The 22,551-nt window shown below is 48.2% G+C and overlaps 9 protein-coding genes across 14 annotated transcripts; 5 read left to right on the forward strand and 4 right to left on the reverse strand.

Moving 5' to 3' along the window:
- Nucleotides 1-97: 97 nt before the first annotated feature.
- FVEG_04731 (hypothetical protein) lies at nt 98-6,475 on the reverse strand. Of its 2 annotated transcripts, XM_018892600.1 has the most exons (6): nt 6,265-6,445; nt 6,121-6,205; nt 5,846-6,066; nt 2,665-5,761; nt 522-2,620; nt 98-474 (listed from the first exon to the last, which is right to left on the reverse strand). In XM_018892600.1, exons 4-6 carry the CDS (start codon nt 5,665-5,667, stop codon nt 315-317), a joined length of 5,262 nt encoding a protein of 1,753 aa, XP_018749319.1. In that variant the 5' UTR covers nt 5,668-5,761; nt 5,846-6,066; nt 6,121-6,205; nt 6,265-6,445; the 3' UTR covers nt 98-314. The 2 variants fall into 2 exon arrangements, with proteins under 2 accessions (XP_018749319.1, XP_018749318.1); XM_018892599.1 differs by having other exon boundaries at nt 5,846-6,475.
- A 389-nt stretch (nt 6,476-6,864) lies between these two features.
- FVEG_04732 (argininosuccinate synthase) lies at nt 6,865-8,676 on the forward strand (the record flags this gene model as incomplete). Its single annotated transcript, XM_018892601.1, has 7 exons — nt 6,865-7,091; nt 7,157-7,170; nt 7,248-7,303; nt 7,360-7,629; nt 7,678-7,682; nt 7,742-8,167; nt 8,223-8,676. The coding sequence occupies 7 exons, from the start codon at nt 6,865-6,867 to the stop codon at nt 8,674-8,676; spliced, it is 1,452 nt and encodes a 483-aa protein (XP_018749320.1).
- On the reverse strand, nt 6,893-9,766 carry FVEG_04733 (hypothetical protein). Its single transcript, XM_018892602.1, has one exon. It carries the CDS (start codon nt 9,663-9,665, stop codon nt 8,907-8,909), a length of 759 nt encoding a protein of 252 aa, XP_018749321.1. The 5' UTR covers nt 9,666-9,766; the 3' UTR covers nt 6,893-8,906.
- Nucleotides 9,767-10,008: 242 nt separating this feature from the next.
- Nucleotides 10,009-11,023, forward strand: FVEG_04734 (hypothetical protein; the record flags this gene model as incomplete). The annotated part of the gene is made up of 2 exons (XM_018892603.1): nt 10,009-10,440; nt 10,493-11,023. 2 exons carry the CDS (start codon nt 10,009-10,011, stop codon nt 11,021-11,023), a joined length of 963 nt encoding a protein of 320 aa, XP_018749322.1.
- FVEG_15533 (3-oxoacyl-[acyl-carrier protein] reductase) lies at nt 11,019-12,257 on the reverse strand (the record flags this gene model as incomplete). Of its 3 annotated transcripts, none has more annotated exons than XM_018904670.1 (4): nt 11,019-11,323; nt 11,368-11,417; nt 11,470-12,094; nt 12,140-12,257. In XM_018904670.1, one exon carries the CDS (start codon nt 12,060-12,062, stop codon nt 11,694-11,696), a length of 369 nt encoding a protein of 122 aa, XP_018749325.1. In that variant the 3' UTR covers nt 11,019-11,323; nt 11,368-11,417; nt 11,470-11,693. The 3 variants fall into 3 exon arrangements, with proteins under 3 accessions (XP_018749325.1, XP_018749324.1, XP_018749323.1); XM_018904668.1 differs by lacking the exon at nt 12,140-12,257 and having other exon boundaries at nt 11,056-11,323; nt 11,470-11,528; nt 11,855-12,062; XM_018904669.1 differs by having other exon boundaries at nt 11,054-11,323; nt 11,368-12,094.
- A 60-nt stretch (nt 12,258-12,317) lies between these two features.
- On the reverse strand, nt 12,318-16,182 carry FVEG_04735 (hypothetical protein). The gene has a single exon (XM_018892604.1). The coding sequence runs from the start codon at nt 16,102-16,104 to the stop codon at nt 12,469-12,471; it is 3,636 nt and encodes a 1,211-aa protein (XP_018749326.1). The 5' UTR covers nt 16,105-16,182; the 3' UTR covers nt 12,318-12,468.
- A 190-nt stretch (nt 16,183-16,372) lies between these two features.
- Nucleotides 16,373-17,381, forward strand: FVEG_15534 (hypothetical protein). The gene is made up of 2 exons (XM_018904671.1): nt 16,373-16,550; nt 16,603-17,381. Exons 1-2 carry the CDS (start codon nt 16,398-16,400, stop codon nt 16,897-16,899), a joined length of 450 nt encoding a protein of 149 aa, XP_018749327.1. The 5' UTR covers nt 16,373-16,397; the 3' UTR covers nt 16,900-17,381.
- Nucleotides 17,382-17,949: 568 nt separating this feature from the next.
- FVEG_04736 (hypothetical protein) lies at nt 17,950-20,551 on the forward strand. 3 transcript variants are annotated; one of them, XM_018892606.1, is made up of 11 exons: nt 17,950-18,150; nt 18,207-18,443; nt 18,501-18,518; nt 18,570-18,636; nt 18,701-18,764; nt 18,820-18,907; nt 18,961-19,072; nt 19,124-19,730; nt 19,784-19,855; nt 19,913-20,444; nt 20,528-20,551. In XM_018892606.1, exons 1-10 carry the CDS (start codon nt 18,122-18,124, stop codon nt 20,080-20,082), a joined length of 1,464 nt encoding a protein of 487 aa, XP_018749329.1. In that variant the 5' UTR covers nt 17,950-18,121; the 3' UTR covers nt 20,083-20,444; nt 20,528-20,551. The 3 variants fall into 3 exon arrangements, with proteins under 3 accessions (XP_018749329.1, XP_018749328.1, XP_018749330.1); XM_018892605.1 differs by lacking the exon at nt 20,528-20,551 and having other exon boundaries at nt 19,913-20,482; XM_018892607.1 differs by lacking the exon at nt 20,528-20,551 and having other exon boundaries at nt 17,975-18,150; nt 18,572-18,636; nt 19,913-20,333.
- A 147-nt stretch (nt 20,552-20,698) lies between these two features.
- On the forward strand, nt 20,699-22,357 carry FVEG_04737 (oxidoreductase). Its single transcript, XM_018892608.1, has 4 exons — nt 20,699-21,111; nt 21,162-21,545; nt 21,602-21,734; nt 21,790-22,357. Exons 1-4 carry the CDS (start codon nt 20,871-20,873, stop codon nt 21,902-21,904), a joined length of 873 nt encoding a protein of 290 aa, XP_018749331.1. The 5' UTR covers nt 20,699-20,870; the 3' UTR covers nt 21,905-22,357.
- Nucleotides 22,358-22,551: the final 194 nt, after the last annotated feature.

Consider the following 22,551-nt stretch of genomic DNA (forward strand, 5'->3'; position numbering starts at 1 on the left):
CTCGGTCACTATTTAGACTGCGAGTATCATCGTGGGAAGAACGTTTCCACAGAGCTCAGTATATGAATCTTACTCGCAAACTATAAGACAGCAAGATCATCTCATCGCGAATATTCCATAAGTTGCACCAATATTACGAAACAGAAATCATGAGGTGTGTGTACCAGACCCTGTATATAATACTGGAAGAATCTAAAGTCTACATCAAGTCTAGTGTCTTAATTACGGCCATAACCATCAGAACAACCAGAGAGGTGATATCCCAAGAAGCCAAAAGTCTCAAAACTCCCCGCTATGCCATGATAAAACAATCATCAGTCTAGCAAGCTTCGTCCCAATTGACCCGGGTAAGGTGGTGGTGCACCAGACGGAGGTGGTGCAATCGTGGGTGTTTCGCTGCGAGACCCAGCATTTGCAGTCCATTGGACCGCTCTGGCCACGATTTTGGGGAAATACTGCTGAATAAAAGATTCGCTAGCATCGTTAGCATGATACTATTGGACAACATGGGGTAAACTTACGTATAGTAGCTGTGATCAGCATTGTGAAGCGACACGAGATTGTGTGCAAGTTCGTGTGCCAGAACCACCCACCACCAGGTAGCAGCCTCTGCCTTGGCTTGCCCGCTTCCTCCAGCGATTTGCGCGGCGTGCAACTGTAAGAAGAACCTGAAGTTACAGAAGATACTGCCTCCGGTGTTGAAAGCAATAGTGCCGCCAGCCTCGTCATAAAAGATGTGCAGAACTTTAGGTGACATAGAGTAGGTATTGCCCACCTCAATCAACATACTGGAGAAGACATTGAGATTATTCAAATGTTTCGACAAGAAACTCCCTGGGTCTTTGATATCCTTAGCGAAGAATATCTTCATACCATTTGAAGTTTCTGCGATGAAAGTAATGTTATTTGCTGGCGTCTTGTCACAGTAAGTGGCCTGTTCCTTGACCTCGTTGACCTTGGGCTCTGAAAAGACACTATCAGATCCGTAAGCCCGGGTCGATTTGATGGCATTGAGCAAGTTCTGCTGCACAAGTGCAGGACTTGTGACTCTGCCCTCATCCTGTTGCGGCTTCTTGCCAATGTTGGAAGAGTTTTCGCCAGGTGCCTCGATCTCCTTAGGTCTATCCAAGAACTTGTCCAACTCTTTGTGAGACTCGTCTTCATGCTGCTCAGACTCAAATCCAAGTCGACGACCGATGTTTGCGAACAATCCCCTGCTCTTCCTAGCCTGTTGTTCAGGAGAGCGCTTTGTCTCCTCGGGTGAGTCCCAGGAACCTGGCATTGTAGGACCAAGAGGTTCTGGGATCCTGGTAGCTTCGCGTGCAGCCTTCGCCGCTTTTGCCTCAGCCCCCCATTGCTCTTCTCTCTCTTTGATCTGGCGCTGCTCCTCTTCCAGTGCCTCTCGTCTCTCTTCCTCTGCAATCCTGGCCTCGGCAGCCTTGGCCCGAAGGATACGATCGACATTGTAACCGCGATTTCTCAAACCGTAAAGATCAAGTGTGAGGAATGGCTCAAAGAATAGGTAAGCCTGCTGATTCGGGCGTTTTAGCAGCATTTGGCAGATAGCTTGCCCGATCTGGTACATGTCGGGCTTCGACTCATCAGAAACATAAAGAACCCAGCCGTTGCTGGCCTTTTCACTCGCTGCCGATCGCTTCTCCGTGTGAGTTTGATGCTGACCCCTGAGAGTCCTTCTCAAAGCCACTGAGCGAACAATGTGAACCGTAAGGTTCTTGTCCAGCCATTTTACGTCATGCTTAATAGCATCTCGTCGGTAGTTTGTGTATTCAAAGAGAAAGATCTTTGATCTCTCAACAACATGCTTGCGGAGACTGAGTGCAGCCTTTTGTTTATCACTGTGGGGCCCAATTCTGACCTCCTCCTGCACAATGCTGCTTAATTTCTGAGCACCAAGTGCTAGATAGAATTCTTCAAGCGCATCCTCTTCAGGCGCACAAATAAGGCGATCCTTGAACAATCTGTAGCTGATGATATCATCCAGAATCACTATTTGACTAGCAGAGGCAAGCTGGTATTGTCGGATAGGTTCATCCTCTTCCTCTAAGTCATCTGACTTCCCCTTAGGAGGCGCGAGTTCTTTGTATGCAAGAAGGAAGGGTGCTGCACGCATTTTCCTCCACAATTCTTTGTCTCGGTGGAGTGTTGAGGATGCTTCTGCCAAGGATTTAAGAAGATCCAGGTACTTCTCTGAACTCTGCAAAACACCGAGGAGACGAGCTGGCTCACTGCATGCCATTTGTGCAACCTCCAGCTTGGTTGGCTCGCTTTTGGCACCGCATTGGAACAAGAATGCATTGGCCTCAGGGCCAAAGTCGACAAAGTCGAAGATGTCTCCATATGTAGTCGAAGCCCCAAGGTACACCCGTGAAGGACTGACATGAGTGATGGAAGATGCTGATTTCTCAGACGATCGAGTAGTCCTTGTGATAGGAACTATCGAGGCGTTACGCAGTTTGACCAGGGTATTCTCGCCGAGTTCTGTGATTCGAGAGGCGAAATAGCTGAAAAGTGCCACAGCATCCTGATGATCTTGAGGACGCGATGCCAAGAGGCGGTTTACACAGTCCACCATTGGCGGATCTCGTGCAACACCGAATTTCTATAGATATTAGCTGAGACTGTCAAGTTATAGATCAAACTTACAATAGCATGGTCGTGTAGGTCTCTCCTCAAAATGTTAAACCCAAGGATAGACGCCCGCGGATTGTAAAAGCACTGCGAAGGCGGTACAAGACGGGTACTACCCTGAAGAGGCATGATTGCCTTAGGACTGCCACCGAGCTGGAAAGACCCGTACCCGTTGATCTGGTGGTTGGCGAGGAAATATGTCATAGACGAAACCCGAAGACTTTCATCGTTGCCAGACATTAGCTCAACGAGTTCAGGGACAGATGGGTAAGGCCTTAATCCAAGAGAATTTATGAATCGAGCTTCTGGGCTTCCAGGTCGATAGCTACCAGGAGGCCCTGGCCACTGGAGGATAGGTAATCGCAATGCACGCAAAGAGTCCTTAGGCTCAAATAGCTCCGAAACCTTGTAGAGCGTTGTTGTTCCCTTAGTGGACTCCATGCCCTTTGGACCAGCTTCGGCTGGGCAAAAGCGTGTCTGCTTTAGCTTGCTCAGATCTTCACCTGGAATATCCTCGCGGACAGATGCTAAATATTTGATGAGTTCCATGTGACTCCATTTCTGGTGACCTTCACCAGACGCGTTCAACAACCTGGTAAAGATGGTCTCGAGATCTACAGTTTTGCGGACGCCAATAGTGACAAGAAATTTCTCCTTGATCTTCTCGCAACCTTGAATGACGGGAAGATCGTCAAAAAGCTTGACAATCGGGAAGAAGGACTCAGTAGGCTTTCTCATACCCTGCTTCGTAGGTACAACTGTGTTTGCTTGAAGAAGAGAAACAATGGTGGTTCTTGCGTTCGGGCTTGAGTTCTCAAAGTTCTTCGCAAGAACAGTCAAAATCTGAATGGCAAACTTGGATGATTGAGTCAAGTTCTGTTCCTCGGGCCTAGAAGAATTTGTGTCCAGAAGGAATCTCAACCATGGAAGAATTTCTAGCGGCTCCCATCCTAAAGCACGCAATTCAGCCTGCTGAGAGTTGGCAGTAAGCGCATGGGGGATTGTTGTAGGAGGAATGGGCAAGTTGGCAGGAATCCTGTTCGCGATGAGGTGATTCCGAATGCTACCGAGGGCAATGATCTCGCCTTGTTCCCCATCATCACTCATCGTGCCAACGGCTACTTCTAGCAAAGCAGATCGACTGCCAGGGTCGAGCTCACCACTCAAGCTCTTCTTGCCTGCCCAACTGATAAAGTTCATCAATTGAACTTTGTTCATAGCCTTTGTCTCCAGCTCCTTCTTCACATCTGTGACCGTGATGTGTGAAATGAGACCGAAATCTATGAGCTTTTTCACAAATGGAACACCCTTCATCTCCTCTGGTACAACGGGGATGCTGTTGACGAATTTACTCATCTCATCCGAAGCAATGCGCACATCGACTGTTTGCAACACGCCTCGTGTTGAGTAGGTCTCGATTGAGGCCTTCTTAAAGCACATCCAAAAAGCTTCCTCAATAATCTGACCAACTTGACCGCTGGGAGTTGAGTCCTCAAATGTGAAGGTCTTGTGAATGTGAAGAGCTTCTGGCATGAACTTGGCGATGACTGCGGGAGAGAATTTGGTCTCTTTTGCCATAACCTGTTTGATTCGGCTACTCAGGTCGCTCATCTCATTGGCAAAAGCAAGCCGAGTAATGATACCAGCAGCACGAAGAATTTCAAGGTTCCATGTCCTGACCCAACGAGCGTTCAAGTCGATAGCCTCTCTCTCTACTGTGGGAATCACTGAAGGCGCTGAGATATGGAGTCCAGCTCCAGTAGTCTGCATGGTGGGAAAGCCAATAAAGATGCGACCGCCCGGCTTTTTATTGGGAAGCACAGATGCAAAGACATCTGTAGCTTTGCCAAGCGCCCCCGATGTTGCGGCCTCTTGTGAAGCTTGAGTCTCATCATAAGACGAAGTTAGGATAGCGATCTTGGTTGTCTTTGGTGGGGGTTTCTTCGTCGCTCTTTCGAGTTCAGAAGCAAAGGATGAGGCTACGCTAGTACGGATGCTTGCAGAAGTCGCCCGAAGGAAGATTGTGGAGGATGAAAGCTTAGTCACATCTTCGGAAATCGTCACTTGCGCAGCATTCTCCTCATGCTGTGCTTTTGTCCTAATTCCTGCCTGTGACGCACTTGACGTAAGACGGGCAAAGAAGGATCTCAAGGAAGGAGTTTCAGGGACACCGTAGGACTCATTCTTTGTGGTGGATGTCGTAGCTTGTGGTTTCCATCCTATGGCGGCCATGTAGGACGCATCGATCTGCGTGCTTGTGCGGTCCACGCTGATAACCTTCATTAGGCCATCCTTTGTCCTCGCCTCGAGGTCGCGAGGAAGAGGAAGTTCAACACTCGGAGATGACTTTTTTCTCAGAGACAGAATCTGGTAGTCGTCAATCCAGAACTCAATGTGCTCGAGCGCAACAAAGGTCAAGCTCGTCGCGAGGAACTGGCTAACAGACAGCAAGTTCGGTAGGGGTGTGGTTGTATTCCTGTAGTCGAGGACGAAGGTTGTATGATGGGTAGCTTGATCTGCTGGAATTTGAGACTTCTTTGTGAAAAGTGCATTTCCTTTCCAGTAGAATGCCATGGCCTCATTGCCGGAGCTGACGAACGGCTCTTCGCAATCAGCGAAAACACTGTAGAAACCGACACCGAAGGCACCGATCTTCGTTTCATCGGGGTTGCCCTCGGCAATACGCTTTAGCCTTCCCCAGTCTGTTTTTGTGAAGGGTTGTCCATCGTTCTGCACGACTAATCGGCGTAGTGTATGGTTTGACAAGGTGTGTTTGAGTATCTCGGATCGGCTCGTGGTATTCGGTAGTGGCACCTGTGTTGATGGGAGAGTTTCCCATTTGACGCTGACTGTCTTTGCCTGGGCATCCGCAGCATTCTGAATCAGTTCTCGCAATGTTGTCCATTCGCCTGAGTATCGCGCAAGAACTTTGTCGATAAGAGCTCGAGTATCGACAGTAACGGCTTCCTCATCTTCGCCATCGCGGAGAGCAGCGGCTCGTAGTCTTGAATAGTCCATCGTGGTAGAGTTGGGATGGTTTATATGTGCATTATTGTGTCGACGGAAGGATAAGGGGTTGAAAGCTGTATGTCCAGATAAGAGAAAGAGACACCTGTAATTTATTATTCATTAGTAATGATACTGAGTTTAAGGAAGTGGTCTCGGAGTATAAGCAAGGCAGACAGCGACTACGTACAACGGTGAGGAGTGGCAAACGGTATTAGGCTTTATCAAACCCCGAGTATATAGGGGATGTGACAGAATCACAATAGATAGGAATCAAACGGTGCGACAAAAGGGGAGTGCGTTGAGAAATCAGAAGTCTAGTTAGGTGAGGTATGAAGATGGTTTCACCGTTCATATGATCTCAAACTTGTGGTAGTTAGAATAAGACCCCGAGGCTGTTAGAGGTGGTCCCTGAAAGTGACGTTATCCACTGTCTCTGGCCAATCAAATTGAATATCGGCTCACACCATCACCATCGTGCTGGGAAGATATAGTGATCTGGGGCAGCCTCGCCGCTAAGTCCAGCTCTAATGATCATCACCGCTAGTTTCTAAGGTAGGCATTAGATTACTGGGTCTTGTACTCCAGTTTGTACCAAAGTTCGATTACTTTGAGATGGTGGATCTTAGGTTTCATTAAGTAGCATTTTTCTTTGATGGACTCGAAGAATTGACGGCGTCTCGAGAGGGGATTTGACTGAAGGCTTTGTGCGACACTATTTGTAGTATGCGTCGTCCGAAATAAAGAATCTCCGGTCATTACTGAAACTCGAAGGCTAAGTGCATTAGAGTTGCATATACGGAGTATTTCTAGGTATTTTCCAATGAACATGGCCTCGTTGAAAAGAGGATCACCGCTGCTACCCGTCGTCATGGGTCCATCCTATCAACTTAGTCTGAGTTGCCAGGGCCGTGCTTAGATCCATCCATGGAAATTTTTGATACTGAGTCAACAACAATTGCTTTGGCCGGCCGGATTCGCAGCCTAGGCAGCTCAGAATGGAACCATTCATGGTGATTTCCCCCCCGCCCCTAACAAATTGCTATGACTCACTTCCTATCAAGGGAGCCTATCAAGGAATTGCCAAGCATGTAAAGGAAATCTGAGTAAATACTGAGGTCGTTCTTGTAGATAGTTGGTCGAGGCCGGAGTCGGAGGCCGAAGCCCTGTAAGTGAATCACTGTTTTTGCGATAGGCACGGCTGGGTGCATGCCTGAGTTGGGATTTTGCTTTTTGTACGGGGTGACAGTATTTCGAAGTGAGTCAAAATTGTGTTATATAATATATTCCATTCGCCTCTGCCCATTTGTTCAAACTCAAAACACTTGCACACACCGAAGCTGGCTGCTCAACATCACCATTTCTCGTCATCTTAGCCAAATAACAGCAAACCTCACAACTTCACAACTTCACAATGTCCAAGGCCGTGTCTGTCTGTAAGTTCCTATGCCGTTGATGACAGGCTTCTGATATAAGAACATCCGCTAACTCTTGATTGCAGTGCTTATTCTGGAGGTACACACTTCTGACTCCTTCTCCAAACTGCACCTGGAGTGATCGAATGTGAGATTGATTGCTAACATTTCGTCAAGGTCTCGATACCTCTACTATTTTGAAATGGCTCATTCTCGAGGGCTATGAGGTTGTGGTATGTGAACCTCCTCCAGTTGCTTCTATAGGTTCAATCTGACATTCCTGCTTTAGTGCTTCCTCGCCGATGTTGGCCAGGTCGAGGACTTCGATGCTGTCGAAAAGAAGGCCCTCGCTCTCGGCGCGGAGCGCATGATCATTGAAAATCTTCAGAAGGAGTTCGTCGAGCAGATCGTTTTCCGAGCAATCCAGTGCAATGCCATCTATGAGGACCGATACCTCCTTGGAACTGCTCTGGCCCGACCTGTAATCGCTCGCGCCCAGGTTCGCGTTGCTGAGAAGTACAACTGCAATCTTCTGAGCCACGGCTGCACAGGCAAAGGCGTAAGCAAAACCCTCAGACTTTGAGAACCATCTGTTAACATGCCGCAGAACGAGTATGGCACTTTCCAACACGAAAAAAACAAATCCATAGATCACTGACAGAACCCCTTAGTCAAGTTCGTTTCGAGCTCGCCTTCAAGGCTTGCAACCCTTCCATCAAGGTCATCGCTCCCTGGCGACTCCCCGAATTCTGTGAGAAGTTTCAAGGTCGACAGGATCTTCTCAAGTTCGCCGCCGAGAACAACATCCCCGTTTCATCGACCCCCAAGGCTCCTTGGAGCCAGGACGAGAACCTCGTCCATTGCTCGTACGAGGCCGGTATTCTCGAAGACCCCGATCACACTCCTCCTAAAGACCTTTGGACTCAGACTGTCGATCCTCTTGAGGCTCCCGACAAGCCTCTCGACTTCACCGTGTACTTCGAGAAGGGTCTCCCTGTGAAGGTTGCTACCCCTGAGCAAGAGGCTACCGACTCAGTAGAGTTGTTCAAGCTGCTCAACAAGATTGGTCACGACCACGGCGTTGGCCGAATTGACATGTATGTCTACTTTCACCATTCGTTTGTGGTGTAACACTATGCTTACAGTTAACAGTGTCGAGAACCGATGGATTGGACTCAAGAGCCGAGGTTGCTACGACACCCCTGGTCTCACCATCGCCCGCCTTGCTCACGTCGATCTCGAGGGTCTTGTCCTTGACTCCAAGGTCCGCAAGCTTCGAGATCAATTTGTGACTATCGAGTGGTCCCAGTGCCTTTACAATGGCATGTATTTCTCCCCTGAGCGTGAGTGGCTCGATGAGGCAATCGTTTCTGCTCAAAAGGGTGTCAACGGTCAGGTCCGCCTCCGTGCGTACAAGGGCAATGTTTACGTCCTTGGCCGATCCAGCGAGACCAGCAGCCTCTACTCCCAGGAGGATGCTTCAATGGACAGTCTTGACACCTTTTCTCCTATGGACAGCACGGGTTTCATTGCTATTCAGTCAATCCGATTGGAGAAGTATGGTGCTCAGAAGGCTAAAGACGGCCAACCCCTTAGCCAGTCTTAATCTTGTAATAGTATGAATGTAACAACAGTGGTTTGGTATGGCGTTGGGTCAGGTAGAGAGTTTAAAAAGTGCATATGCAAGTTTCCTGCTATATGGGAGGCGCAATGAATTGACTCATTGATTTGTACGCAAGATGGATACAAATGGCGACTTGACGCTTTTCCTTGATTTCGCTGGAAGGGGTATCTCATATTCGACGGTTTTCAAGTTCAAGGCCAGAAGCGGTGGCTTTAGTCTCGACGATGAGGCTTGGGACTGGCACTACGCCTGCGTCTATCTCTCGATCTTGATCGGCGGCGCTCCCTGCTCCTATCCCTGTATCGTCGTTCGTCTTCCTCCGTACCTCCTCTTCGATGACCCTCCCGATGGCGTCTATGACCATGGGTACTTTCCTTATCACCATCTCTATCTCTGTTTCTGTGCCTTGGTCTATCCTCATCTCGTTCCCTGCCTTCATCACGGTCGCGACTTCGGCTCCTCCTGTGTCGTCGATGGCGACGCTCGCGATCATGACCGCGATCGCGACTTCGATGTCTTCGTCGTTCTCGCCTCTCGGTATCGTCATGACGTCTTGAGTTCTCCCTCTTTTCGTTCCCAGCTTCCTCGGGAGGGCCGCTCTCCGGACCAACTTTTCTTTTACTGGGATCAACCTCTACCGCGTTCGCACCGGAAGAGTTTCGTACGGGGGGTGGCAAGCCCAGGGCTTTTGCGATAGCGTCCTCCTCAGCCTCCTTAATTTTGCGCAATTCTTCCTTTCGTTCTCTCTCTCGACGCTCCTCCTCGCTCTCGCCATCTTCGTTTGGTTCTCCAGCGTCGTCTTCCGCTTTCGCGTACCAGTTGAGATCGCGGCCTTTTTGCCAGCGTCCAACAGGTGCCTTGAGACTGTGGCCGAGATAGTTTTCGCGATGTGAAGAGCTTGCGACTTCATCCCAGCTAAAGTTGACGCCTCCTCTTGACCCGGTCTTGCGAATACTTGAAAGCAGATCCATGGCGTGTTTTTGGTGGCGGTGGCCTTAACTAGATGAGGCTCCTTTTTTATGTCGATATGTGGGTGGTTTTCTTTTCGTCGTTATGAACTGCGAAGGTTGTGAGATTGAAGGTTGGAAGTTGAAATTGATGCGCGGCGCCTCTTACTGAATGGGTCGCTGAGGCGGAACACTGCCGCCTTGTAACGCGCTAGAAGCGGAACCCCACGCCAAATACCTAGAGCTGGAGCTTCAATACGTTTCTCGAACCTTTACACTGAACTCCGAGGAAATATCACCATCATAACTAGCACCAAATACAACAAAGGAACCTATAGTGCTAACAAAATAATTCGGACCCTTCACAATGTCGAATCCAAACGACCCCCCCCTCGATGAGATCCAATGGCGCTCTCCTATGGCGATTCAACAAATGGGCGGCCTGCACAATAACACCATCCTCTTTTACTTCGCAGAATCGCCCTTCTTTGAGCGCACGTCGAACAACGCTGTTGTATATAATCAAGCCATGAATGTACCATCGATGTATCCAGTCATCCAGACACGCGAAGCTTTCGAGACGCATCTCAACACCATGTCGGGGCTTGAGTTCAGGGTTGTTGAAGAGCCTGCTGAAACTGGCCCTGGAGCTGGTACAGGTGTATGGGTCATTCGCAAGCAAACAAGACGAAAGTCAGCATACGATGACGACGAGATTACTGTTCACGCCACATACTTCGTTGTGGGGGAGAATATCTATATGGCGCCGACTCTCAGTGCAATTCTTTCAGCAAGAATTGTATGTTCTTTAAGCAGTTGTTTTGCGAACAGTTCTAACCTCACTGTTATAGTTGACGATATCTTCGCAAGTTACCAACGCCGTGACAACTGCTGAGTCAGTTAGAAAATGGGGTCCCTCTATGGGTAACTTTTACCAGCTCCCATCAGCCAAGACATCAACAAAACCAAGGATCCAGAACTCTGCAGCGGCGACCCCAATGCCTGTATCGGATGAAGCTAGCAAAGTTCCAGCTGCCCATGCAGCAGCCGCGCAGAAGGATGATGAGAAGTCACTAGAGAGGCTTGCAGAAGAGTCTTTCATGATTCACATGAAGTACGGGGGCGAATACATTGACGAGAACCCTATCACAGGTCGCCCAGGAGAGTTCCACCTCACAACAACAGGCCGCAAACCACCACAAATCGCAAGGACGGATGGGCCCATCAGGAGTATTAATGCGCCGACTATCAATACAAAGATCGATGATAAGAAAGAGAGCAAGGAGAGTAAGGAGAGAGCACCCAAATCAGCGACTGCTCCCAAGCCTAAGCGTAAGAAGAGCAAAATGGCAAACTCTACTAGCACACCAGCTGCGTCTTGAGTTATTATCCAGCAGGAGCATGGCGTTTACCTGGGGAAAAGTGATGTTTTTAGTCTTTAAACAGGAATTTGATACCCCAATACAGCTCATTATTGTGCCCTTGTCATGGATCTCTTTTAATGCTCTTAACTGATAGTATAACCCCCATCGACTGACAATGCAGCACTTTGAATGAAAGAAGCCTTAGGACTAGATAAGAACAAAATAGCATCTGTCACTTCCTGTGGGGTTCCTTTTCTTTTCATGACGGCAGTCTGTACGGCCGGGTCATCTTCTGGAACATTAGCCGTCATAGGAGTTCTGCGATGTCAGTATGGACACAGAGAGATCAAAAGACAACTTACTCAATAACTCCAGGGCAAACGCAATTAACACGAATCTGGTCTTTTGCATACTGCGTGTGTTAAATAAGAAGGTAGGGGGGTCAAGCCATTAGTCCGACTTACGTCGATAGCATCACTTCTCGTCAAACTGATGATAGCTGCCTTTGAAGCACTGTACATCGCTGTCCCAACTGTCAATCAAAATTTGAGCCTGTTCGAGGTATAACATGTTCTACGAGTTTCTAGTTTCCCTACAAGGCCAAGGTTGCTTCCAACATTGACAATGGAACCTCTAAACCCAGGCCGTCCATCATGAGTAACTCCAGCATCTTGACTGATCATATGTTTTAGTTCTTCTCTGGCAAACAGCCACAGACCACGGAAGTTGGTATTGATGACATGACCAAACTCTTCAGGGGTTTCTTCATGACTCTTCTTTGTTGGGCCGTAGATTCCATTCCAGAGTCATTGTGAGTAGGAGTCAAAGTAAAACAGCTTATAGACATACCACCACAGTTGATGGCATAGTCAATGCGTCCGAAATGCCTGATAGCAAGTTCCATGTTCTTGCCAACTTCATAGGTGTCAAGATTATCAACGTGTCTGATGAACACATCTGGATTTGCATTTCCGCCTACAGTTTTGATGGCCGCCTTAGTAGCGTTCAGACCTGTGCTGTCTTTGTCAAACAAGGCGAGCCTCCGACACCCTTCCATGGCAAATGATACAGCGACTTGACTTCCAATACCTTGTATCATTAGATGAGGTAGCTATCTGGAGCAATGGACCATACCTGATCTAGCGCCAGTGACCAAAGCCACGCATGGGATTGGATTTTTCAGGCATATCAATGGTTAAGTTGCCCGATATCACAGAAGTATATGACCGCAAACGCATAATTTTAAGTCTTACGAGCCCAATTGAAGCCGTGTTCTCTGAACTTCTCATCTTATAGCATCATGCTGCATAATGACGTCGAGATCACCCAATCACACAACACGTTTACTGCAGAGACTCAGAACGAAAACATCTAATACATGAAATCCCATTTTCTATGAAACACGAGGTATCCTGTCTATTTCAAGACTAAATTATCGAAAACATCTTCCATATCTGCAACCTCTACTCCACAACCCATCCTTTGCCAGGAACCTTTCTCTGCTTCACCTTCTTCGCGGGGAGAGGCCATCCTTGACCACCAGTGCTCTCGGCTCTCAAATATGGAACCACGAAGCACTCTCGTACTGTAGCTCCATCTGTACCCGTTGTAGGCTTGAGCTCCTTGATCGGCTTGCCGTAGGTGATAAGGGGCGTTCCCTTGGCCAGCCCTGCTAGTTGCCCGCCAGTTACGTCTGTAAGGGCATGCATTCTTGTCTTGGGGCGCTTCTCCGCATCAACTGATTGCGCAGCTCGCTGGAGATAAGAGTAGACGATGTACTCGGGGCATTCCTGAATGCTGATGTGGGCAAGAGGTGAGGTGGGATGGATGTATACTGCACGGTCGCTTTCAACCTCCCTCCCAGCGTGGATAGGAATCAAGGGGATATATGGAACATCGATAGACCGGCGAGGCTTGCGGAATTGCTCAGGGGGGTTGGGCGTAAGGTCTGCTCGAATAGCAACCTGATCCACGAAGCCGGCCGCGACCATTTGCTTCAGGGCAGCGACCTGCTTGGGGGATGGGGGTTCCAGCTTGTCCTGGTATTTCAGGTTGGTAAAGGCCGAAACATTTGTCCTCAACAATTCTGTGATTTGTCTTCGCAGCTGCTGTATTTCTTTAAGCACCTTGTATCGTACAAAATGACTCTCACACCATTCTTCTGTAGGCTCATGAGCAAATTCACCCACGACTTGCAGAAGTTTGATAGCATCGGATTTATCGTCTAGGTAACAAAAGTTCTTGTGAACCTCGTTAAACATCTTTCGCACATTGGCTTGACGATCTTCTGCAATGACGTCTGATGTTGTACGAATAGCGGTATCATCCTTCGCTGCGAGGGCAGGAATCGCTTGGTTCTCAGGAAGGAAAATTTCGGCGGCTGATAAACCAGCAACAAGAGCAATTGTGTAGTGAATACAGTCATGAAGATGGCCAACCAACAATATGCGCGCAAACCTAGGAGACAGGGGGAACACAGACATTGTTTGACCAATTTGCGTAACCTGTCCTGTTGAGGAGATAGCAGAGAGATATGTTAATAGCTTCTCAGACTTAGCAAGGGCTCGTCGATCAGGTGGTGTAGGGAAGGGGAAGTTGACAACATGCTGCAGGTTCATCGCCTTGAGCTGTAGCACGATACCCTCAATAGGCATTCGCAACAATTCGGGATCTGTGAAAGGTGGGAAATCTCTCTCATATACTGCAGAGGAGTAGAGTCTGTAACAATGGCCAGGACCGGTACGGCCAGCACGACCAGATCGCTGGTTTGCGCTGGCTTTGCTGATCCATCCAATATCATAGCTCTGAACTCCACTGAGGCGATCATACTGTCTCTCTTTTGACCGTCCACAGTCAAAGACGTATCGAATACCAGGAATAGTCAAACTGGTTTCCGCAACGTTGGTTGCCAAGATGATGTTTCGTGTACCCTCAGGTGCTGGCTCAAAGACTCGCATCTGCTCGCGTGTTGGGAGTAAGGAGTAAAGAGGTAAGACTCGCATCTTTAACGGTGCAACCTCCTGGTCCTCTTCGATCTGGAACTCGTCCTCGTCATCCTCATCTTCGTCATCTATGGGTATCTCATCAAAATCTTCGCCATTACGGTCATCCACGTCTCCGAATTCAATATCCTCGACCTCAATGGGAGCCTCGCTAGCAGATATCTGTACTTTGGGTCCATCCGCAGTCTTTGGACCGCCAAATGTAGCCTTTAGCTTCTTGCTAAGTTCTAGAATCTCGTTACGGCCAGTCAAGAACACAAGGATATCACCAGGTGGTAACTTCTTATGCCCTCTGCTGATCTTTCTGAAGGCCTCTTCCACGTAGTCATGCTGAGTTCTTCGGGAGAAATGAATAGTGACAGGATGTTGCCGGCCCTCAACCTCCAACACTGGCGGTGGAGTAGCAAACAGCGTCGGATTCATGGTAAGATCTTCTATCCGCAATGTAGCAGACATGATGATAAGCTTCAAAGGCTTGACCGTAGGGTCCTCTGCTGCTAGCTCTGCTCGGAGCTTAATAACTCGGCTGAGCATGCCAATCAAGATATCCGTGTTGACGCTTCTCTCATGAGCTTCGTCGATGACAATGGCCGAGTACTTCTTCAGTGTAATATCCTGAGCAACTTCTCGTAGCAAGACACCATCAGTCATGAACTTGATAGCCGTCTTAGGATCAACTGTGCCCTCAAAACGGATCTGGTAGGCCACCACCTCAGACTTATCACCAAGTTCCTCACCAACACGCTTCGACATACTGACAGCAGCGACTCGACGGGGCTGAGTGATACCAATCATACCAGGTGTTGGTGAGTCGGGCGAACCATAACCAGACTCATACAAGAACTGAGGAATTTGAGTAGTCTTTCCGGAACCTGTGGAACCGCAAACAACGACAATGTCATGGTTATGAATCGCTTCCATTATCCTTTGTTCCTCTGATACCACAGGAAGTTTTAGCCTAGCTTCCTGGACTTCTGGTATTCTGGTAACCGTTACGCTGTAAACCTTTCGATTTATATTCTGCGTCGGTTGCAGTTCCATCGGTAAGGGATCTTGCTCAGGGGCTCGGGGAACAAAATTTTCTGGCTTGGGGATTTCAAGATTTGTTGTTGTTCCCTCGATGGATTGATAACCTAGAGCTTCGTTTCGCTGTTGGTGAGCCCATGCCTTGAAAGACGATGACCTCTGTGCTTTGTTGTCGTCTGCGTCTTCCATGTCCTCATCAGACTCTTCGGGTTCCTCACTGGATTCATCATATTCTTCCTCATCGCTTTCGCTGTCATCTTCTGCAGTGTTATTCTTATCAACCGAGTCGTCGCTGAAACCATTCCACTCGTCACTATTGCTATCACTTGCAACACTGTCGGCTTCTTCAGACTCGAGCTCAAATGGCGTTTCGACTGGCGCCAGGGAGAATTTTGACTTGACTCCACCTCGTTTTTGACGCTTTTTGATCACCGGTCGTCCTTCGTCGTCGACCTCGAGCGGTCTCTTCAGACCCGAGCCAATTGTTGGTGCAGAGGTTTCTGTTTTCGGTTGGTCCGACTCTTTGGATGTGAGCGCGGGCGTGGGCGCAGGAGTTGGTGTGGGCTTGGATGGTTTCTGTTCGTCGGGCTCAGATTCTTCACTCTCATGGCTCAAGATCTCTTCATCCGCGTTAAGCTCTTTTCTCTTCTCAAGAAGAATCTCGCTTCTCTCCTCCTCACCACCCTCTAAACCAGCTTTCTCCTCTCTCATAGCCCGCCTCAATGCCTCTTTCTTGGTTTCGCGACCCTGGCCAAGGACTCGGCTGCTCGAAAACAAGGTTGTGTCGATTTGTTGCTCAGCAAGTTTGGCCATCAACTCGCGGGACTCATCCTTGCGCAGCTTGCCCTCGATGTATTTCTCTAATCGCTTGGCCTTCTTTCCGCTCATTTTCGCGCCTTCTTGGCGGAGTTCTGCCTTCATCTGTGCCTTTCTGGCCTCACGATCAGCCTTGGCCGTCGGCAGGAGAATCTCCTGGTTTGGGTTGTCCTGGACTTCATGCTGAGCATTCTCCTTGGCTCGTTCACGGGCGAGGACTTTATGCTTGCGTTGACGAGGAACGTATTTGGCCATTTCAAATTAATTGTCTAGCGAATTGACAATGAATTTTGCGAAAATGGCATGAAATATTGATACGTTAGAGGATCAACCCAAGGCGCAGATACGACAATGAATTTCATGAAATTTTGGGATCAAAGTCGTTCTGCCGTGAATTACCGCCAGAATCTGGACCTGTTTTAGGTATAGTGCGGGGTGGTGGGGCCGCCTAGCTCAGCGACATGGAACGCCTGAACCTACCTAGCCCAGTAGCTCGAAGCTTTCAAAGCTACAGCTAAACTCTACTCAAGCAAAATACTTCTTCAAAAATGGCGACTGTTGATGTTAGGGAAGACTTTTTTCCTTCGAGATCTAAAGAGGTTTCAGGTCTCGTGAATGGCATAGCTACAGAGATTACATACACAAGTTTCGCTGATAAGATACTCATCACTATTTCACAAGAAGGTCGACTTTCACAATGGGTAATTGAGTACTCCGAGTCTTCAAGCTCTACCATAGCTGACATCGTGACAGATACAAGTCCCCTTAACAGGATCGTCATCTGGAGTTGTTGAGATGAATCTTCCCAGCTCAAGCAAAGGCCTTCTTCCATCAACACATCTCACACCAACAACGCTATTTGGCGGAGGGGGTGAGGAGCGTGAAACTCTAGGTCAACTTTATGCAGCACAGATTGCCAGCCAAATTTGTCTCAGGTCGCCTGATGACCGACGAATACTGGTCCTCGGACTTGGGCTTTCCAAAACAGACCTGGAGCGTGAAGCTTTCTTTGATCTTTTAGAGCTTGCCCAAAAAGTGTACTCGATTTGAGCTCTGCCACGCGCTTGAGGTCTTCAGAAAACCATGGTTTTGCTCAACGAATTTGAGAGTCTATGTTGCCAAAACCTCGCCGATGCTACCCACCCCATTGCTCTCACTGGGCAAATCCTCCTCCGAGGCGAGTAGCTCTGCCGCCGTGATGTCAGCCCCGCCGCTAGATGTTGTCTCAAGGGTACGACTGTGCGATGGTGAGGTTTTTCACCATGCAGGCGAATGGCAATGCTTGTAGTGAGCTTGGTATAGCTAGCGCATGCTTCTTGTTCAGGGATGTGGTGGAGGTTGAGGTCAAAGCCGAATTGGAGTCTTGTTAGTTCGATGCCATATCGCATGGTCTATGTATTTCGATTACTTTAATCATCATAGAGGAGCACATAAGCATCGAGCTAAGAATTCTCAATCCCAACTGCCTGTCTCAACGAGTGAAAGGTCTGCAAACTTCAGGGTAATTGCAAGTCTAATAGAGAACTATCGTCAAGTGCACTCCGAGGTGTTGGCTGTCGAAACATATGAACATGATGTATATCCTATGGCACCATATTGATCATGCTGGCAATATTTTTGGTAGAAATATCCCCGTCTCCAGTCACGCTGGTCACTGGAAACTAAAACTCTTTTAACGTTTAATAAAATAATCAGTAATATAATAAAAAAGTACCGGATATCTGTTTACGTCCATTCCTGCCATAGTAGACCTCCGCTAATCATGTAGCAGTCTTCCTTATTTGTATTCCATTCTGTCTCTGATGTATGATGGGGAAATGGCAAACGTGTGGCTCCGTTTTCTTAGCCCGTGCTTCATGGAAAGTGAACTCAGCAAAGGTTTTACTTTTATAAACGGCGGTTCAGCCATCCATTGAATCATTCCTCGGAGATCTCAGTAGCAAGTAGAGGTGTCAGAGCAGAAACAAAAACTGAATAGTGAATATTTCAAGTATGTAAGTGCAACATTACCTTGGAGCCGGTTAGTGTATGTAGTTGAGCTCCACCTATGCACGTGCCATCCATGTCAATGAACAAAAACGCCCTTTACTTTGTCGACTCACGCGAACTCGGGTCGTCGGAGAATCCTGATACGAATGTCAGGGCTGCCGATATATACCGAGGTTTATGCAGCTGGGAAAAGAAGGCACTGTATTATGCGACTGTTCCTTCATAACCATTGACCTCTAAACAAAATATCTAGTATTATTTACTGTTTCTCTACTTCATCGCAATGTTCAGTCGACTTGCTCAATGTTCAGGGTAATTTGATACTCTCACGACTCTACCAACCATGCTAATCACTCTCTTATCCACAGCACCAGGCTTTTTAGCCGTCCTGGTCCTTTAAGCGCCGCAGTCTCTGGAAAGAAAACGTACAGTCTGGGCTCCATGCTGTCCCAAGAAGCCAAAAGGAGGCAAAGGGAAGCCCAATCAGAGATGGGGATAATCGAAAAGCCCGCCCACAAAACAACTATTCAACGTACAGAAACATCGCAGATCCGCATGGAACGCCGGGCCTTGGATGGCAAAAGTACCACCGAGTATCGTACCTTGTAAGTGAAGCTGCGCTTATGAGATTGAGGCTGCTGACATTTGGCCTTGGGGTGAAGTCCTAACATGTGGTTACGGTGAGTAGACGACCACTCTTAATCACTTGCTCAACGCTCATGGGTTTCTAGAGATAACTGCCAGTGCAGTCAATGTGTTAACCAGGATACAAAGCAAAGGAATGTTGACACTTTCAAGGTGGGTGACTACTTACTTCTACGTCACATTGGGCGCCATGCGGCTAAACTGATACACGAGTTAGTTGAGAGAGGAGGATCTCAAAGCCGTTGATTTCAAAGAAACAGAGGACAAGCTCCATATTAACTGTAAGAGCCGAGTTGATTTTGGGTGGCGCTATCGATAAATACTGACTGCCATTAGGGTCTGATGGCCACGAGAGCCAGCATCCTCTGTCATACCTCTCCTGCTGGTTCAAAGGAGCGTACGCCGAAGAGTTTGGTAAAGATCAGTAAGCTCGTCACCACTACCCTGCTTGCAATATCGAGATCTCTAATAGTTTAGTATGATCCGATTGTGGGACTCATCCATTGAGACTCATCCACCTTCAGTTCCTTACAACCAATTCTTCGTCGACCACGGTTGGGAAGCTATCGGTGAGCTTACAAAAAAGATTGTAGGGCATTTTGAACCCCATAACCATGATGCAATAGCTTATGCATCCTAGCGTATTCACGGCTTCTGCTTCGTAACAGATGCACCAGTCTATCCCGAGTCCACGGAAGATCTCCTAAAGCGCCTGGGTCCGATCAGAAATACACATTATGGCGGCTTCTACGACTTTACGCCAGATCTTGCTATGGCTGATACAGCGTACACGAACCTCGCTCTGCCAGCCCATACAGACACTACATATTTTACCGAGCCTGCAGGCTTACAAGCATTTCACTGTCTCTCACACGAGCCAGCTCCGGGTGAAGCGCTTGAGGAAGGGGAGTCTTTAGGCGGAAAGTCACTCCTTGTTGACGGCTTCAAAGCTGCTGTAACTCTAAGAAAGGAGAACCCTTGGGCTTTCAAAACTCTTGCCCAAGTCGAGCTGCCATGGCATGCAAGCGGTAACGTAGGAATCTCTATCTCTCCAGACAAAGTGTATCCTGTCATTGAGCAGGAGGGAGGTGGGCATCTGAAGCGAATTCGTTGGAATAACGACGATCGTGGTGCTGTGAATCCCTACGACGCCAAGAACTGGTACGCCGCGGCTCGAGTGTGGAATGAGATATTGCGCCGCAAAGAGAATGAATATTGGTTCAAGTTAGAACCCGGAAAGATCGTCAGTAAGTGGAGAGATGCCTTGCCGAAATAACAGTAACATATTGACCTTTTCTAGTCTTCAACAATTGGCGAGTTTTGCACGGCCGAAGTGCGTTCAAGGGTATTCGGCGAATCTGCGGCGCCTACAGTAGGTCTTTAATCAATGCTCTGAACTTTACATAATGGCTGACCTTTCACTCAACAGTCCCTTATGATGACTTTGTGTCTTGCTACCGGGTGACAAACACCCCAGGAGGTCGGGTCGCTGGACGCAGCTACAACAACAGAACGAGGATGGGTTTCGGTCGGGGCAAGAACTACAAAGAGATTACTGAAGCTCCCAAACAAGAAGCGCCTGCCATAGAGAAAAGTTGAAGAAGCCTGGTAAACAAGGAAGCGATTCGATTTTAGCTGGATGGCTGTTGAAATGGTTGGCGCCTTACCAGTAGGACTCATGAAGCAGAACTCGAGTCGCATAACTTCCCGGCTGTAGCAGGTTGTGTCCGTGTCATTTAATATTAGACAGATAGAGGCTTCATTTTACCCGCGATAATCGCCAGCCTGAATGCAGACGAGGTTATGTTAATGGCGGGGAACGCTTTAACCCCGCGAAATCCATTCAGCCACTTGACAGACTCATCCCGGCGAGATATGGAAAATTGATCAGAGCTGAATGGACAGTAACAGGGCCGATAATGAACATCCGCGCCCTGACAGAAATAGCAATCACACTAGAGGTATTTCTCCACGAAGTTGCTACAGCGTATCACAAAACATCAAGTCTTACAACGGCTAATCTGTGAACGGCGCCTGTTCATAGGTGCGCCAGATGGTGGAGACGGCTTTGTGCCTTGCAGACCTCCAGACCTCAAGGTAATACAGTGCGCTGGGTCCACCGAAGGGGACAAGGGCTGTGGAAGATCTTGGTCTGTTGTGTTTGGTTCGTCGATAAAATGTCGCAAAATGAGGATAGATATTCAATTGGGAGAAGAGCCGAGGATGTTTGGTATTGGACAAAAGCTACAGGACTATATAAAGTATGACGGTGCCCTGCAAATATTGATTTGGGTGCATAACCTTGTCGACCCGAAGCTTATCACTCAACGCCAGGGGCTCAAGCATAGCAACATCAATCTTGTCTGAGTTCAACCTGATCCGCAATCATGGATCCTAAAACTGGTGCATTTCACCATGATAATATGGCTGTGCCAGATACTTCCAGAGTTCTTCCCCTATTCTCTCTCAAAGGTCGCACAGCTATTGTCTCTGGCGCTGGTGCAGGTATTGGCCTCGCCATTGCTCAAGGGCTGGCAGAGGCTGGCGCCAATGTGGCTATCTGGTATAATAGCAACAAGCAAGCACTTAAAGAAGCAGAGAAGATCGAAAAGAACTACGGTGTCAAGTGTAAGCCAGCTTATCCCTTTTCAATAGCATCGTGACTTATGAAGTGCCAGGCCGAGCATACCAAGTCAATGTTATCTCACCCGAAGCAGTTGACAAGGCCATCAACGACATTATCACCGACTTCAATGGTCGTCTAGATGTGTTTGTGGCCAATTCTGGTATTGCCTGGGAAGACGGGCCCTTCATCGACGGGCCTACTGAGAGAGCTCGCCGTGTTATGGAGGTCAACGTCGATGGTGTTATGTGGTGCGCCAAGAGTGCAGGAGCACATTTCCGAAGACAAAAGAAGGAGGGCACAACGCTGGATGGAAAGAAATTGACCAATTTTGTGGCGGGCAGCTTCATTGCTACAGCATCTATGAGTGGAAGCATCGTCAACATCCCCCAATTGCAGGCAGTATACAACGCTTCGAAGGCAGCTGTAATTCACTTCTGTAAGTGTTATATCGTTTGCAGAACTGGGCTTCCACGACTAACTATAAGCTTTTAGGTAAATCACTAGCTGTGGAGTGGACAGGCTTTGCTCGTGTCAACACTGTATCACCTGGATACATCAAGACCGAGATCACAGATTTCATCAGCGAGGACGTCAAGACCATTTTCAAGGAAAAGACGGTTGCTGGGTGAGCCTGGACTGACATCGAAATTTCACTTGCTGCTGACTAACATCATATCTAGACGTCAAGGCGAAACTGGAGAGCTCAAGGGAGCTTATCTGTACCTGGCTAGTGATGCCTCATCCTTTACCACTGGTCATGACCTGGTCGTTGATGGTGGTTACTGTGTTCCCTAAAGGATATAGACTGTTCGCAATTGAGCATTCATGCCACGTCATGTTTGGGTAACAAGACTAGCTGCCTACCTATGCATTGGCACAAGGGAGTTTGGAGAGCAGATATCAAAGGTATCGCATTGAATATGAATACATATGTCAACGTCGTTTTGGCAGCTGCCCTCAGACTTGGCAGAGGTCAGACAATATGCTCAGAGTTAGCATCCTGAGCCAGAAACGCCAAGATGGCTTTGTCAGGAAATGACCATTCCAAGCAAGGTTCTGATGGTCTGCACATGGACGAACTACTCAGCAGACAAGAAGAGCACAGACATGTTGACGACTTGTAATAACGAACCGTAGATGGGCGCGGGGCTAGGAATGTGAATAACCATGGCCTCATCAATGATTATCAGATTCCGGATTCCTCTGCCACAGTGGGTTTTGGTGGACAAAACTCATGCCAAGTACACCATATGGGCAGGATCGTGAAATACGTCGATATGAGTGCAAATGCGCAGAATGTTACGAAGTGAGCAATAATATTGCACCATTCACCGCTCTCGTCGTGAAACCGTGATCCCACTTGCATCGTTGATAAGATTCTACGGAGTATGCCCAGCCAAATATCCGATTTTAGCAGCAAGTTTCAGGGCAAACGGTCAGTA

This window comes from Fusarium verticillioides, chromosome 4 (genome assembly GCF_000149555.1).
Source record: "Fusarium verticillioides 7600 chromosome 4, whole genome shotgun sequence".
In the NCBI taxonomy this organism is placed as follows: Eukaryota; Fungi; Ascomycota; class Sordariomycetes; order Hypocreales; family Nectriaceae; genus Fusarium; species Fusarium verticillioides.